The sequence below is a fragment of the Natator depressus genome, chromosome 8, assembly GCF_965152275.1.
Source record: "Natator depressus isolate rNatDep1 chromosome 8, rNatDep2.hap1, whole genome shotgun sequence".
Taxonomy (NCBI): Eukaryota; Metazoa; Chordata; order Testudines; family Cheloniidae; genus Natator; species Natator depressus.
This window is the reverse complement of record NC_134241.1, coordinates 12,406,638-12,422,270: the sequence shown is the minus strand read 5'-3', so window position 1 is coordinate 12,422,270 and position 15,633 is coordinate 12,406,638. Positions and strand designations below refer to the sequence as shown.

Genomic DNA, 15,633 nt, shown 5'->3' with positions numbered 1-15,633 from the left:
AGTTTGCTTTGAGGCAGGTAAAGTGGGAATTATTGATTTGGTCTCTTAGTGCAAACTATGGGCCTGATCTTGTAACCCCTACTCATTGAGTAAGGTCTACTGGTGTGAGTAATGACTGCAGGTTCAGGCCTTATGTTGTGTAGTGTACCCACATGTTCCCTTTATACACCTGTGGAACTCAAAGTGGATTACATTTATACTGAACCCGCCATCATGACATCTGGCCTTACATTACAGCAATGGAAATTAGCACCTGTTGCCAACAATTGGCACAGTCAAACCTAGTCCAGATTCCACCTCCCGCAAAATAGGTACAATAAATAAAAAGGCACAAGACAAACTAACATCTCTTTTCTTGTGTCCTAAAAATCAACAAATCTGAGATTTAGCCAGTCATGTGAGGGAGTTGACTTCAAAGCCAGGGTTCCCCACCAAGAATGCCCTGAGAAGAGACAGCAGGTGCACCCGCTGATAGCAACTGCCACAGGGAGGTATGTAAGGGTATGTCTACACTATGAAATTAGGTTGAATTTATAGAAGTCGGTTTTGTAGAAAGCGTTTTTATACAGTCGATTGTGTGTGTCCGCACACAAATGCTCTAAGTGCATGTAGTCGGCGGAGTGTGTCCACAGTACTGAGGCAACCGTCGACTTCCGGAGCGTTGCACTGTGGGTAGCTATCCCACAGTTCCCGCTGTCTCCGCCGCCCATTTGAATTCTGGGTAGAAATCCCAGTGCCTTGTGGGGCTAAAACATTGTCACGGGTGGTTCTGGGTCCATATCGTCAGGCCCCCCTCCTTCCCTCCCTCTTTCCGTGAAAGCAAGGGCAGACAATCGTTTTGTGCCTTTTTTCTCAAGTTACCTGTGCAGACGTCATACCACGGCAAGCATGGAGCCTGCTCAGCTAACCGTCACCGTATGTCTCCTGGGTGCTGGCAGACGCGGTACAGCATTGCTACACAGCAGCAGTTTATTGCCTTTTGGCAGCAGACAGTGCAGTGTGATTGGTAGCCGTCGTCGACGTAGTCCTGGGTGCTCTTTTAACCACCCTCGATGAGGTCGGGGCGCCTGGGCAAACATGGGAGAGACTCAGCCAGGTCATTTCCCTTTTAAGTTTCGTCTCATGGCGATTGAGTCCTACCGGCAGTGCACTGTCTTTTAATCAGCAGCCAGCAGAAGACGATGGCCAGCAGTCATACTGCACCGTCTTCTGCCGAGCACCCAGGAGATGACGATGGCTAGCGGTCGTACTGCACAGTCTGCTGCCAGCGAGATGTATAAAGATAGATGAAGTGGCTCAAAACAAGAAATAGACCAGTTTTGTTTTGTATTCATTTTCTCCTCCCTCCCTCCGTGAAATCAATGGCCTGCTAAACCCAGTTTTGAGTTCTGTCCTTGAGGTTTTGAGTTCTATCCTTGAGGGGGCCATTCAGTTTCTCGCAAAGCCACCCCCTTTGTTGATTTTAATTCCCTGTAAGCCAACCCTGTAAGCCATGTCGTCAGTTGCCCCTCCCTCCATCAGGGCAATGGCAGACAATCGTTCCGCGCCTTTTTTCTGTGCAGACACCATACCACGGCAAGCATGGAGCCCGTTCAGATCACTTAGGCAATTAGGAGCACATTAAACACCACGCGCATTATCCAGCAGTATATGCAGCACCAGAACCTGGCAAAGTGAAACTGGGTGAGTAGGCGACGTCAGCACAGTGACGAGAGTGATGAGGACATGGACACAGACTTCTCTCAAAGCACGGGCCCTGGCAATGTGGGCATCATGGTGCTAATGGGGCAGGTTCATACGGTGGAATGCCGATTCTGGGCTCGGGAAACAAGCACAGACTGGTGGGACCGCATAGTGTTGCAGGTCTGGGACGATTCCCAGTGGCTGCGAAACTTTCGCATGCGTAAGGGCACTTTCATGGAACTTTGTGACTTGCTTTCCCCTGCCCTGAGGCGCAAGAATACCAAGATGAGAGCAGCCCTCACAGTTGAGAAGCGAGTGGCAATAGCCCTGTGGAAGCTTGCAACGCCAGACAGCTACCAGTCAGTCGGGAATCAATTTGGAGTGGGCAAATCTACTGTTGGGGCTGCTGTGATGCAAGTAGCCCACGCAATCAAAGATCTGCTGATATCAAGGGTAGTTACCCTGGGAAATGTGCAGGTCATAGTGGATGGCTTTGCTGCAATGGGGTTCCCTAACTGTGGTGGGGCCATAGACGGAACCCATATCCCTATCGTGGCACTGGAGCACCAAGCCCGCAAGTTCATAAACCGCAAGGGGTACTTTTCAATAGTGCTGCAAGCACTGGTGGATCACAAGGGACGTTTCACCAACATCAACGTGGGATGGCCGGGAAAGGTACATGACGCTCGCATCTTCAGGAACTCTGGTCTGTTTCAAAAGCTGCAGGAAGGGACTTTATTCCCAGTCCAGAAAATAACTGTTGGGGACGTTGAAATGCCTATATGTATCCTTGGGGACCCAGCCTACCGCTTAATGCCATGGCTCATGAAGCCATACACAGGCAGCCTGGACAGTAGTCAGGAGCTGTTCAGCTAGAGGCTGAGCAAGTGCAGAATGGTGGTAGAATGTGCATTTGGACGTTTATAAGCGTGCTGGCGCAGTTTACTGACTCGGTTAGACCTCAGCGAAACCAATATTCCCACTGTTATTATTGCTTGCTGTGCTCTCCACAATATCTGTGAGAGTAAGGGGGAGACGTTTATGGCGGGGTGGGAGGTTGAGGCAAATCACCTGGCCGCTGGTTACGCACAGCCAGACACCAGGGTGGTTAGAAGAGCACAGGAGGGCGCGGTGCGCATCAGAGAAGCTTTGAAAACCAGTTTCATGACTGTTCAGGCTACGGTGTGAAAGTTCTGTTTGTTTCTCCTTGATGAAACCCCCGCCCCTTGGTTCACTCTACTTCCCTGTAAGCTAACCACCCTCCACTCCTCCTTTCGATCACTGCTTGCAGAGGCAATAAAGTCATTGTAGCTTCACATTCATTCATTCTTTATTAATTCATCACACAAATAGGGGGATAACTGCCAAGGTAGCCCAGGAGGGGTGGTGGAGGAGAGAAGCACCAGGAGTGGTGGTGGAGGAGGGAAGGACAAGGCCACACAGCACTTTAAAAGTTTAAAACTTTAAAAATTATTGAATGCCAGCCTTCTGTTGCTTGGGCAGTCCTCTGGGGTGGAGTGGCTGGGTGGCCGGAGGCCCCTCCACCGCATTCTTGGGCGTCTGGATGAGGAGGCTCTGGAACTTGGGGAGGAGGGTGGTTGGTTACACAGGGGCTGTAGCAGCAGTCTGTGCTCCTGCTGCCTTTCCTGCAGCTCAACCATATGCTGGAGCATATTAGTTTGATCCCCCAGCAGCCTCAGCATTGAGTCCTGCCTCCTCTCATCACGCTGCTGCCACCTTTCAGCTTCAGCCCTCTCTTCAGCCCGCCACTTAGTCTCTTCAGCCCGCCACCTCTCCTCCTGGTCATTTTGTGCTTTCCTGCACTCTGACATTGTCTGCCTCCACGCATTCATCTGTGCTCTGTCCGTGTGGGAGGACAGCATGAGCTCAGAGAACATTTCGTCACGGGTGAGTTTTTTTCGCCTTCTCATCTTTGCTAGCCTCTGGGAAGGAGAAGATCCTGTGATCCTTGAAACACAAGCAGCTGGTGGAGAAAAGAAAAGGGACAGTGGTATTTAAAAAGACACATTTTATAGAACAATGGGTACACTCTTTCAGGGTAAACCTTGCTGTTAACATTATATACATAGCACATGTGCTTTCGTTCCAAGGTCGCATTTTGCCTCCTCTCAGCGCGTGGCTAGCACCTCCACCCTCCGCCCTCCCCGTGGCTAACTGCGGGGAACATTTTTGTTCAGCCACGGGCAAACAGCCCAGCAGGAACGGGCACCTCTGAATGTCCCCTTAAGAAAAGCACCCTGTTTCAACCAGGTGACTATGAATGATATCACTCTCCTGAGGATAACACAGAGAGATAAAGAACGGATGTTGTTTGAATGCCAGCAAACCTACACTGCAATGCCTTGTTCTACAATGATTCCCAAGTACGTGCCACTGGCTTGGAGTGGTAAAGTGTCCTACCATGGTGGATGGAATAAGGCTGCCCTCCCCAGAAACCTTTTGCAAAGGCTTTGGGAGTACATCCAGGAGTGCCGCGAATGCCAGGGCAAATTAATCATTACACATGCTTGCTTTTAAACCATGTATAGTATTTTAAAAGGTACATTCACCAGAGGTCCCTTCTCCGCCTGGTGGGTCCAGGAGGCAGCCTTGGGTGGGTTCAGGGGGTACTGGCTCCAGGTCCAGGGTGAGAAACAATTCCTGGCTGTCGGGAAAACCGGTTTCACCACTTGCTTGCTGTGAGCTATCTACAACCTCATCGTCATCATCTTCCTCATTCCCAAAACCTGCTTCCGTGTTGCCTCCATCTCCATTGAAGGAGTCAAACAACACGGCTGGGGTAGTGGTGGCTGAACCCCCTAAAATGGCATGCAGCTCATTATAGAAGCAGTATGTTTGGGGCTGTGACCCGGAGCGGCCGTTCGCCCCTCTGGTTTTCTGGCAGGCTTGCCTCAGCTCCTTAAGTTTCACGCGGCACTGCTTCGGATCCCTGTTATGGCCTCTGTCCTTCATGCCCTGGGAGATTTTGACAAAGGTTTTGGCATTTCGAAAACTGGAACGGAGTTCTGATAGCACGGATTCCTCTCCCCATACAGCGATCAGATCCTGTACCTCCCGTTCGGTCCATGCTGGAGCTCTTTTGCGATTTTGGGACTCCATCATGGTCACCTCTGCTGATGAGCTCTGCATGGTCAGCTCTGTGGATGAGCTCTGCATGGTCACCTGTAGCTTGCCACGCTGGCCAAACAGGAAAATGAAATTCAAAAGTTCGCAGGCCTTTTCCTGTCTACCTGGTCAGTGCATTTGAGTTGAGAGTTCTGTCCAGAGCGGTCACAATGGAGCACTCTGGGGTAGCTCATGGAGGCCAAAGCGTCGAATTGTGTCCACAGTACCCCAAATTCGACCCAGCAAGGCCAATTTCAGTGCTAATCCCCTTGTCGGGGGTGGAGTAAGGAAATGGATTTTAAGAGCCCATTAAGTCTAAAAAAAGGGTTTTGTCGTGTGGACGGATGCAGGGTTAAATCAATTTAACGCTGCTAAATTCGACCTCAACTCCTAGTGTAGACCAGGGCTAAGAGAGGGCTTCTCTGAGACAGGCTAGTGAGAATTTGCAAGTGCCAAGGACAAAAATTTGCTATTGATACAGCTGGTATTTTATTACATTCTTAACAAGTGGCATATTCTTCTGTGGAGATTTAGGACAGATATTCCTTGAATTGTTTAGCACAGCAGGGTCTTGCTCTTCCATTGTTCTTGCACACTTTGATGGAACTCTAGACCCTACAGGATACAAATGACTGTGACCTTTGAACTAAAGGCTAGATCGTCTGCTGGTGTAAATCAGCGTCCCTCCATTGACTTCACTGACTTACACAAGCCTTAGATCTTTAAGCTTTTTTGAAAGCTTTGTGTTAGGCTATGTTTCTCACAGCTTCTTGCATGATTTGGTTTTGTTGATATATAACGTAGAGTTGTCCCTACATGTGCCCATTCAGCCATTGGCTTAACCTATCAACGTTTTTTAATTCTTAGCAAACGTAACTGATGGTTACCCTGGACCCAGATATAAAAGATGTATTTTTAGTTGTCTGTGGAGGGGGTGCTGCTGTAGATAAGAGCGAGGTGTCATTTATATTATTATTATTATCATGTTTAAATATTGGTGTTATTATTTAATACCCAGTATGGACAAGATTTATTACTATTTTTCTTATGCTTGGTGCTGCACAAGACTCAAAATAAAGCGAGTCCTTTAATAATAATGTAAAGACAGTTTTACCACTGGACTGTGATGGGCATGTTGTGTTTATTTCCTCAACACAATGCGTAGTGTAACTTTTCACTAGGTGCAGCTGTAGGCTGGTGGAGTCCCTCTAGGCTTGAACATTAAAAGAGATGGGTTCTAATCCTGGCTGTGTCATGACAGGATTATCTGGACATCAGTTTTGCCAATACTTATAGCCTTGGCAGCTGAAGTCTAAGTACAGATTTGGGTGTAACTTTAGGTACCCATGTTTGAAAATTTTAGCTGTAAATTCTTATTTTGTCCCCTGAAAAGTTGTCCAGTTTCAGAGGTGCTGAGCCATGGGAGCTACAGTGTTCAGCCCTGCTGAAAATCAAGTCCCTTTTATTTAGGTGCATAAATAGGTGTTTGAGTGTCTAACTTTAGGCTCCTGAGTTTCAAAATACTGGTCTGAACTGCTGTGTGCCTCTGTTTCCCTGTCTCAAAGCAGGGATAATAATGCTTACCCACCTTAGTAAAGCACTTTGGGATCTACAGATGAAAAGTGCTAGATAGGTATTATATTTTGTCTCAGTGTCAGTCCAAATTCACTCCTCCTCCACACAAACCTGATGCTCTTCTCAGTGTCAGTTATTGGCTCCAGAAATGCCAAATAATGGAACTGAGACTGGATTGATGGGAAGTTAACCGCAGGTCATTTCTAGCTTCTTAATCTTGTTCTACTAGTTTTTTTCGGTTATTATTTTTGGGCTTTTGTGGTTTAAAGTGGTCTTTGAGTTCTCATTGGCAGTAGATTGACAGCCCTGGAGCCTGGAGATCTTTGGGTATCCTGGTAGAGGAAGGAGGCATGGGAGTGGGGGAAGCTAGCACTACTGCTGTCTGTGCTGCCCCTGTCAAGGAGTAGGGGTTACAAGAGCACGGACAGCAGTAGTGCTAGCTTCCCCCACTCCCATGCCTCCTCCCTCTACCAGGTGATCACTGGAGGGGATGAGAAGGGAGTTCATTCACCATGGCCCATTCACTCCTTGCCCTCCCAGCAGAGGGTCCAGCAAGGGGGAGAGGCTGCTGTGATGGTGGGTCTTGTGACACAGATGCCAGAAAAGCTGTGGTCAGTTTCTTCTGCGGATAACTCTTATCTTGTGTCTCATTTAAGGTCATACGACGTCAGTGTCAAGATGCTCCAAAATTCCAAATACAAAATCCAACTGGTCAAGACAGAAGGAGAAGAAGCCCTCTGAGGTTGGTTGCGTTTCTTGTTTCTAACCAGCCCATGATTCGGTAATTTCAGTGCTTGTCCAGGCATAATGGAAACCAGCATATCCAAAGCTGGCAGTAGGCAGAGGTCCTACAGCCACCTGTCCCTCTAAGAAGCCCCATACCTCTGTCAGTATGCACTCAGCAACAGAGGCACACTGTGCTCTTCCACCTCTCCATTGGCCCTCTACAGCTGTCACTCTCCATGGATCTCTCCCCGCGCAGGTCTAGTGAGAATCTTGCATAATGGCATGGCGTTATGGGGTGGGTCATGGGTAGTCGGGAGGTAGCAGGATGGAGAAGGAGCTGGATAGGACCCTGTATATTACTTCCCTCAGGGACCCATAAAAGTAAAGCTGGCCTTGAGTATATCAGCCAGAAAGCTATCCTGATAATGGCCTGCAAGCGTCTCCAGTGCGTCATGAGCCTGCTCTGCTGGGAAAGTCTCCCCCTGACTTCACTGTGAGTGGGATTGGGTTTTATTACAGTATTTGAATTTGCCTGGATTCCCAGTGATCAGCTACCTGACCAATTAGCCTGATCCCTTGCAAAAAGAGGCATATCTTGCAGAGGGAGGCATATCCATCAAGTATTTATATTCCTGTCATATAATTACCTGCCCCTGTAGACTGTAGGATTTGATGGAGTAAAGTTTGAGTTAATTGGTCACATGGGTCATATATTTTAGAAGTCTCTGAGGTCAGAGGGAGATATCCTCAGTTTAATATGGAGACTTCTCTCTTCTGGATAATTAGGGTATACTGGGGACTGTTAAATAGGAGCCAGTACAGTATTTAATCCAGAGGGAGAAATAAAATTTCATTATTTTCCTTTTAGTTCCGCTGTGGGGCACACATGGATTAGCCGGAGGCAGTTGGCACATGGCCTTTTGCAGTGCCACTCTCTTGTTCTACTAGCAGGGGATAAAAGGCACTGTCCACGTTGTGGCTGAAATGGTGCTGGCTGTAACGCTGTTGGCAGGCTTTCAGCACAGTTTCTCTGAGCTGGTTGGAGAGGAGCTAGTTTTTTTGCTGAGAACCATGCTGTGACTGTGTTACAATACCATCCTGTAGCATGGAGTGAAGCTGTATCATGTTTTGCCTCGCATGGGCCTCAGACATAATTCCCATGGGCATGGAAACTATACTAGCAACAGCTGTGTTGTAGCAACAGCAGCGTTTAAAGCTAGTCATTGCTATCTTGATTTCATCTGTAGTGTGAACAGAACTTAAAAGCGGTACCAGTCTCCCTTTCCTTTGGACACAGGTCCAGATCCCGAGCTGAGTCTGAGTCTAAAGGGAGTCTACGTTTATGAGACTGACACCGTCTTGCAATTTTCCCCATGTATACGCTACTCCAACTTAGACTCTCTCTAGATTCCTTTAGACCTGCTTAACCACCATGTGTCTTACGGCCCCCAGGCTTACACATCTCTAAATTTGTCCCAGTGAGTGCTTGACCCTCTGTAACATCCTCAGTTTGCATCAGACTGGTAGGTATTTGGGGTCATTCTCAAGGTCCTGCATTCACTCCCCAGACCAGATGCACTGCCCCCTCCTCACCGGGACAGATCTAAACAAATCAGTTGACATAAGTCTCAATAGCCTGAGTGCTTTAGGCCCTGGCTATCTGATAGATAGGCTATCTCCTCAAGAGTTGCTATGGCCGTTGAGGTCAGTGCAGGGACCCCTCAGATAACCCTAGGGACTACTGAGGACTACTGTCAGGGCAGTCTGAGAGGAGTGCTTTTTTCTCTGTGATTCATGCTCCTGACAGCGCCTGAGTTTGTTGATCTTTTAAACCCATTGCAAGACCTATCTCATCTCTCTTGGGCTTTCTCGGCTGGCAGAGCAGGCTAGTACAATAGGTTTTCTATTCTGTATGTGGCCCTTGAAGGATATGTGCCTGGGGACAAAAAAGAAAATAAACAAACAAAAAACAAAAAAGAAGCAAAAAAAGAGGAAACTTGCAGCATTGCCTGCACAGAGGCCGCATCCTGTAGAGTAGCTGCTTCTGCCTATGTATGACACATTTTAAAAGGCATCAGATTAGATAATTGTGAATTTCCAACCTCTAGAAGGTGTAAGATCCACAGTCAACATTGGAACCCGCTACCATAGCAAGCATTGAAATCACTCATCACAAACCAAAGAGGAAACACTTGGCCTTTTAGCATGACACTGCAAGGCTTGAAAGCTGTATCGTTTTCATGCCTCAAGTGCCATATTCCACTGCCCTGCCAAATACAGTTCCCTTCTGAAGTGGCACGTGTCAGGAATTCTCCCTTTGCACTAGTAGGAAAGACACATTTATTGTTGCTGCTCTTTAATATAAGTTGAGAAGATTACATTTAGTGGCCAGCGAGAAAGAATATGGTTATTCATGCTGAGCAGTAAGGAAAATAAACCAGTGTTATCCAGTTACAAATGAATTAACTGAATGTGGGCCTGAACCAAAACCCCAGGTCTAAGCACCCCTGGGCTCTGAGGAAGTTCATAGTAGCTGGAACCAAACCCAGCTCTGAGCACCACTGCACTTTGGAAAATTCAGATCTGGAGCCATATCCAACTCTGCAGCTCAGGCTCATCCGTTAATACAGATTTATTGTGACAGCTTTCATCCCAAAAGATCCCATGCTGCTTTATGAACTGCCATACACAGGGGTCCATTCTCAAACCAGGGAAGTGTAATCAGCTCTGGACTGGAGCAAATGTTTAAGAGTGCACTGCAGCACTACCCAACTATTAAGACAGAAAGTGAAGGAGGATGTCATATCTAAACTGAAACTGCAGGGGGGATTTTGGGAGGCAGATGGTAATCACCCAACTTGGAATTTGGCCACTTGACACTTGAGCTAACAACAGCCATTAGTGGTCAAGATCTCAGCTATACATTTCTCATCCAGCATCTCCAGTGGCCCAGTTCACACCCACCTGGGGCACTGATTCTATGTGGATTCTGAATAGCTTGGCAGATCCATCATGATCACAGTGCAGGGTAGTGTTTGTGGAGGTCTATGTGCTGAGTGCTTGGTTCCAAGATTTTAGGCACAGGCTGGGACCAGCCGTCGTATGATCTAGTGCAGTATGTGCCCTGTGTATATGAGGGGTTTGGAAATGTAAAAAAAAACCCCAAAACCATCTCACACAGTGCACTGAGGTGCTGTAGTCTCTAAGACTGTGTTAAAGGTGGGAGAGGTTTTCAGGGAAAGGAAAGCACGAAAGGGAGACAGAAAAAGTGTGATGAGGCTGTTACTTAACCTGCAGAACCCCACATCTGAGCAGTCCAGTCCATTGTGGGAAGGAAGGTGTAGCCATTTCCTAATCAAATCTCAGATCCAGATTTAGCAAATGGCCCTTACCTTTATAATGAGCTGAACCAAAACCTCAGTCACTGACAGCCCTGAACTATGGTGTTTGCAATCTGGACGTGGATAGTTTGAGCCCATTTCTTGCTGTTAACCTTTATGGCTTTTGTGGGAATCCCTGCTGTCGGGGAAACTACTGTGAAGAGATCCTGGAAACCAGTGATTTCATGTACCTGGCTAATCTCAAACCTCTTTCAACATCCCTCTGGAAGCTGTGTTCCTGCTTCGCTGTGACTAGGTTGGGGGCTGAGGTGCCATCTGCATTCCCTATGACAACAAAGGCATCAGTGTTGCATAGTTATTAGCTAGGTCAGGGTGATGTTTATTTTGAAAGACTCTGTGACCAGGGATTAGCCATACACATTATAAACCCAACGCAAGGCAACTGGAAAAACAAGCTTCTGAGCGTGGAAAAGTACTGAGCTGTTTGTAAACATCCGTGGTGCAGGCTATTGCCAGGGAGCACACTCGTATTTATCCGTGCATGGTGCAGAGACCTGACAGAGCTCTTCTTTGATGTGATACAGACCCTGGGCCTGATTCTCCTTCCCCCTGCACCTTGTATAGCCATTTACACAAGGGCAAAGGTAAGAGCCACCCTCCTCTGCAGAGCTCAGCAGCCACTCCCAGTGAACTGAGCAGCTCAGCAGCCACACCTAGTGAACTGAAGTAGCCCTGCACTCTGCTAAGGGTGAGATTGAGCATATCCATGGGGCAGCCCCTCCCTTGGCCTTGTCATGTCCATCCCACTGCTTGCTGCTATGTGAGAGCTGCTGTGTAAACTGGATTTCATGCTGTGGGTGAGCACCCCTCCCATATCCATCCCTTGCACTTAGACAGTCGAGGCAATCAGTTCAGCTGTCTGCAGAACCTTGCATCCACAATGTCATTAGCATCCTCTTGCCTTTCTCTATTAAGATTTTTATTACCTTGATTAGAGCTCTGGCTTCCTTGAACCCAACACCAGCTTGAGTTAAAGCCAAGTTGTCCTGCCCAGTCCTGAGCATGATTTGTGGGTCCCCAAGCCAGCAAAGGGCCCCCCAAAGCTGGGGGCCAGTAGAGAATGTGGAGATTTATCCCTCTCTGCTCTTGCTGCTGCAGGAACTGGGTGTGCAGGGGATGCCTACTGAACGTAGTAGAAAGTTCTCTCTCTGGAGTGGGAGCTGAAATGGGCCTGGACCACTGGTCTCCAAGCAGGTGCATTTACTATCTGTGCATAAAGCCTTAACCCGTGTTGCCTTCAGCTGATGGGTCTGTGGGCCATTGTGAGGTGGGTTTAGTTATTGGGAATTCCATACTGTAAGAAAGGCTTCTACGAAATCTACCCAGCCAAGCAAGAATGGTCATATTTGCTGAGTCTCGTTAAGAAACGCAGAGGCCTCACTGAGAAGTTTGTAAATTGAATCCAACGTCTTTGTCAATCTTCCCAAACCAGTGTGGTTACTACAAATTAATGCCATTGTCTTTTGATTTGCTGAGAAGGGCGAAACAAAGATGCCTCCTGTTCCCAGTTTAATTTCTGTTGTTCACTGAACCACTGGCATCCAACAATTTGAAAAGAAATGAGGGTAGATTAAGGGATACCAGATTGGCTTCCAGACGAACAGATTAAGTCTCTTTTTTTACCAACAGACAGATAATATTAGTGCTTACAGATACACAACAGGCATTGCTACAGTTCTTAGCGCTGCTGCTGAATATTGCCGCCTCATCTCAATTCGGAGTGAACCAGAAAAATGTGACATAAAGCAATTGGATAAGAAGGGCGCAGGCTAGAACACTGAAGACAGAAGGGAAGCTGAAATGGACAAGTAAGGTCATTAACTATCTGGGTGCCTGCTGGATGGTGATGCAAGGAGAACCTGTACAATGGAAAAGCATCCTTAGAGTTTTCGTTGCTGAAATCACAACATTGTTTTCTTTTTTTCCACAAGCATTTGTGAATCATGTGTTTGTGAAAGTGAGGAGCCAATAGCACTGGCTAGTGCCTAGTATAAAATCCTGCAAAACACAATAGGTCAGACTGGATTACTTAGCTGGTCATGTTTGGTTTTACTGTGAATGAAAACCTCCCCAATGCAACTCCGTCAGTCCCTTCCTGTGAAGCCCTCACTAGTCTATTCCTTGGTCCTCACACGCTATCCTGACATGCTGCAACCATGTTGTTTTTTCATCCTGAGCTCCCCATTTATTTCTGCTGATGGACTTCATCCCTCACCTGCAACATGCTGCTTTGCCAGGCCTGGCCCCCCACAGCTCTGCCAGTGTGCCGCAATTCCAACCTACAACACACTGTTAAATGACCTCTTGTGTCTGCCCATGGATGGATTGGAAAGCACTTATACACACATGCATACATGCCTGCCCTGAAGTGAGACGAATCAGACTTCCAGAGGAAGACGTATTTGTCCCCAAATTAGAAGAAGATTGTCAGTAAACTTTGCATTTGGGAAGCCATTGCTCTCAGTGCATTGGCTGTTGCTGTGTCCTATGTGACATCATTCAAGATGGAAGATAGAACAGAATGTTGTACCTAACACCTAAAAGAAAACCTGATAGATTAGTTTTCAAAACCAAAAAGCATCCCCCTGTCCTTCATGCTGTGAACCATTGCTTCACAACTACAGAAGAAATTATGGCCATCATTCATAGTGAGGTACATACAGCCAAATGGAATATGTGAACTGTAGAGAAACTGCACAGTAAATCTTTGTTACTGAGGAGGATAGAAAGACATCAGTGAAAAGTTCCAAATTATTAGGTCTACAAAGGGGAAGAGATTCAAATGTGAGATTTCAAAAGCAGGAAAAAGCCCTTCCATTTCCACCTGTACTGTACCCTGTCTCACTAGCTATTGTATTATGGTTTGTTGCATGCACTTGATTTTGAATGATGGATATAATTTCCCTTGTGTTTCCTGGCAGTGCTTTGCAGCACAAAGGACTTTGGAGGGGCTTTGATTTATTTTTGCTAAAACTTTTTATGACAAAAAAAGTTTCTCTTTATAAACCAGGTATTAGTGTTGGGTGCTATTGCTTTCTACTGTGAGTTATGGAGCAGTGGCTTACAGTGTCCTAAAGATTTCTCTTAGGGATCATCATTCTGCCCTGGGGGATGGGAACTGAAGGCAGTGGGGTCTCGTGAATGTAACCGAAAGGGGAGGATTTGGAATACAATCCCCACTCAGGCAAAACTCCTGTTGAGCAGGACACCAGGATTTGGCCCAGTGGGAGTCACTTTGCTTTTTACTGAGTGAATTGCAGGTTTCCTGTGTATTCCGCTCTCACCCTGGCTGATTTATGGACAGGACGTTTGTCACAAGGCTGGATCTCTGCATTAGAATGGGAGCTGGCAAAGAAAGGAAACGATAAAAGTATTTCAATGGGAGCCCAATCCTGAACCCAATGGAAGTCTTGCCACTGACTAGAGCAGGTGCAGGATCACTCCCATGGGCATTAAACACAGATTATTACTTGGAAAGGCACACTGAAAGCCAAGAGTTTGCAGGGTTTGTTGACAGTGATTCCCAAATGCTAGGAATCCATATATTGGTATTGGTGGTTCAGGTGACTGGAATTGCAGGATCTCTTTCTGTACTAGAGGGCCCGATCCTGCGAACTTCCTATGAGGTCACTCAATGCATAGTCTTTACAGGGAAAGGCTCAGAATGTGGCCCATAGCTCTGCATCTCCATCTAACTGCGCTTTACTTCCCCATGGACTTTGGGCTGCTACAATCCTAATCAGGTACAAGTCTCTGTCTAAGAGACTAGAGCTGGGGAAAGAAGTGCTCCATTTGCACTTGCTGATTACCAGTAACAGTGGGGGAAAACAGGTATCACATACCTCTGAGGCTATTAAATAATAAACATTGTAGGATGGTAGACATTAGAGATGGAAAAGACCTACTGATATTGTGCATCATTCTAGGATGTGTTTGACTAGACGCTCTGGTCTCACACAGCACAACATAATGCAGTGTGAGTTCACACAGCACGGAGTTCTTATACATTAGTCCTTGGAATCACTGCCGTTTTAAAAGCTAATTAAAAACTGTGCCAGACGTATGTTTCTTTAGTTTAGATTTAAAGACCAAAACAGATTCAGCCCCTTGGATTTCAGCCAGAAACTGATTTTACACAAGTGGATACTAGTTACTAAAGGATCTGGATCCGATATTTTAAATTGATATTTGGGACTAACCAGATAATTGGCAGCTTCAGCCCTACCATGCAGTTGTTGTAAAAGCGTGGCCCTTGACTAAGAATTTAAAGCAGGAGCTGAATGTCAGCGGGCCTGGTTAGGCCACTCTAATAAAGAGTTTTGTATGTGAGAAAAGATCCTTGAAATCAATACAGAAATTTTGCAGAAAGCTAGTGAAGAGACTTGAAAATGGAGCTGTTAGGCAGAGAAAAATATGAAGTGGTAAGAAATGGAGCAGAAGTGTTTTCCACTAATTGAACCCTATGAAAGGCAGCACATTCTGGGAATCCTACAAGTATTGAATCAGACCAGTCAAGTGTAGATGTGATAAAACCATTGACCATTATCCCCAGGTCTTTCTTGTTTCACTGTGTTTCAAAGGTGATAAAAGGAAGTCCCAGAGGCAGTGAGACAGTGGCTTGTCAAAGGATAATCAGAGGCCAGTGTGACACCGAAGCGCTCTGTGTTTGAAATGGGTGTTGTAAGAGCTCAGTGGAACTTGCTTCCAGTGAACTCAGATGTAAAGAAACTCCATTTGTAGGGAAATGGAACAAAAGGCCCAGATCATTACAATGCATCACAGTGCACACACTGCAGGTCCACTTGTAGTGAATCTGTGCTTACAGTAATAATTGTTTGCACTTCTGTAGTACTTTCCATCACACGCTGTCCGAGTGCAGTATTGGTCCAGATTCTCAATACGTGTTCCATTAATGACCACAGTGCTTTGCTGATCTATACCAGCTTAGCATCTGGCACAGCGAACATAGGCTATGAAATAAGGAAGCAGTGTTATCTCCTTATGACAGAGGAGGAAACTGAGGCACTGAGCAGTTAGGTGACTCATCCTAAGATGCACTGGAAACCTGTGGCAGAGTCAGGAATGGAACCTGAGATCTCCTTGCTCCTTGACCTGTCCAAGC

General features: G+C 46.7%; 1 protein-coding gene across 2 annotated transcripts in view; it reads left to right on the top strand.

Annotated features, from left to right (window-relative positions):
• JADE2 (jade family PHD finger 2) overlaps positions 1-15,633 on the top strand; it is a 158,725-nt gene that overhangs the window by 13,744 nt on the left and 129,348 nt on the right. Inside the window, exon 3 of one of the 2 annotated variants that reach the window (XM_074960444.1) lies at positions 7,041-7,126. In XM_074960444.1, the coding sequence (XP_074816545.1) occupies positions 7,041-7,126 (86 nt within the window). Of the gene's footprint in view, positions 1-7,040; positions 7,127-15,633 lie in introns of those variants that run through there. The other variant, XM_074960445.1, reaches the window with a different exon arrangement.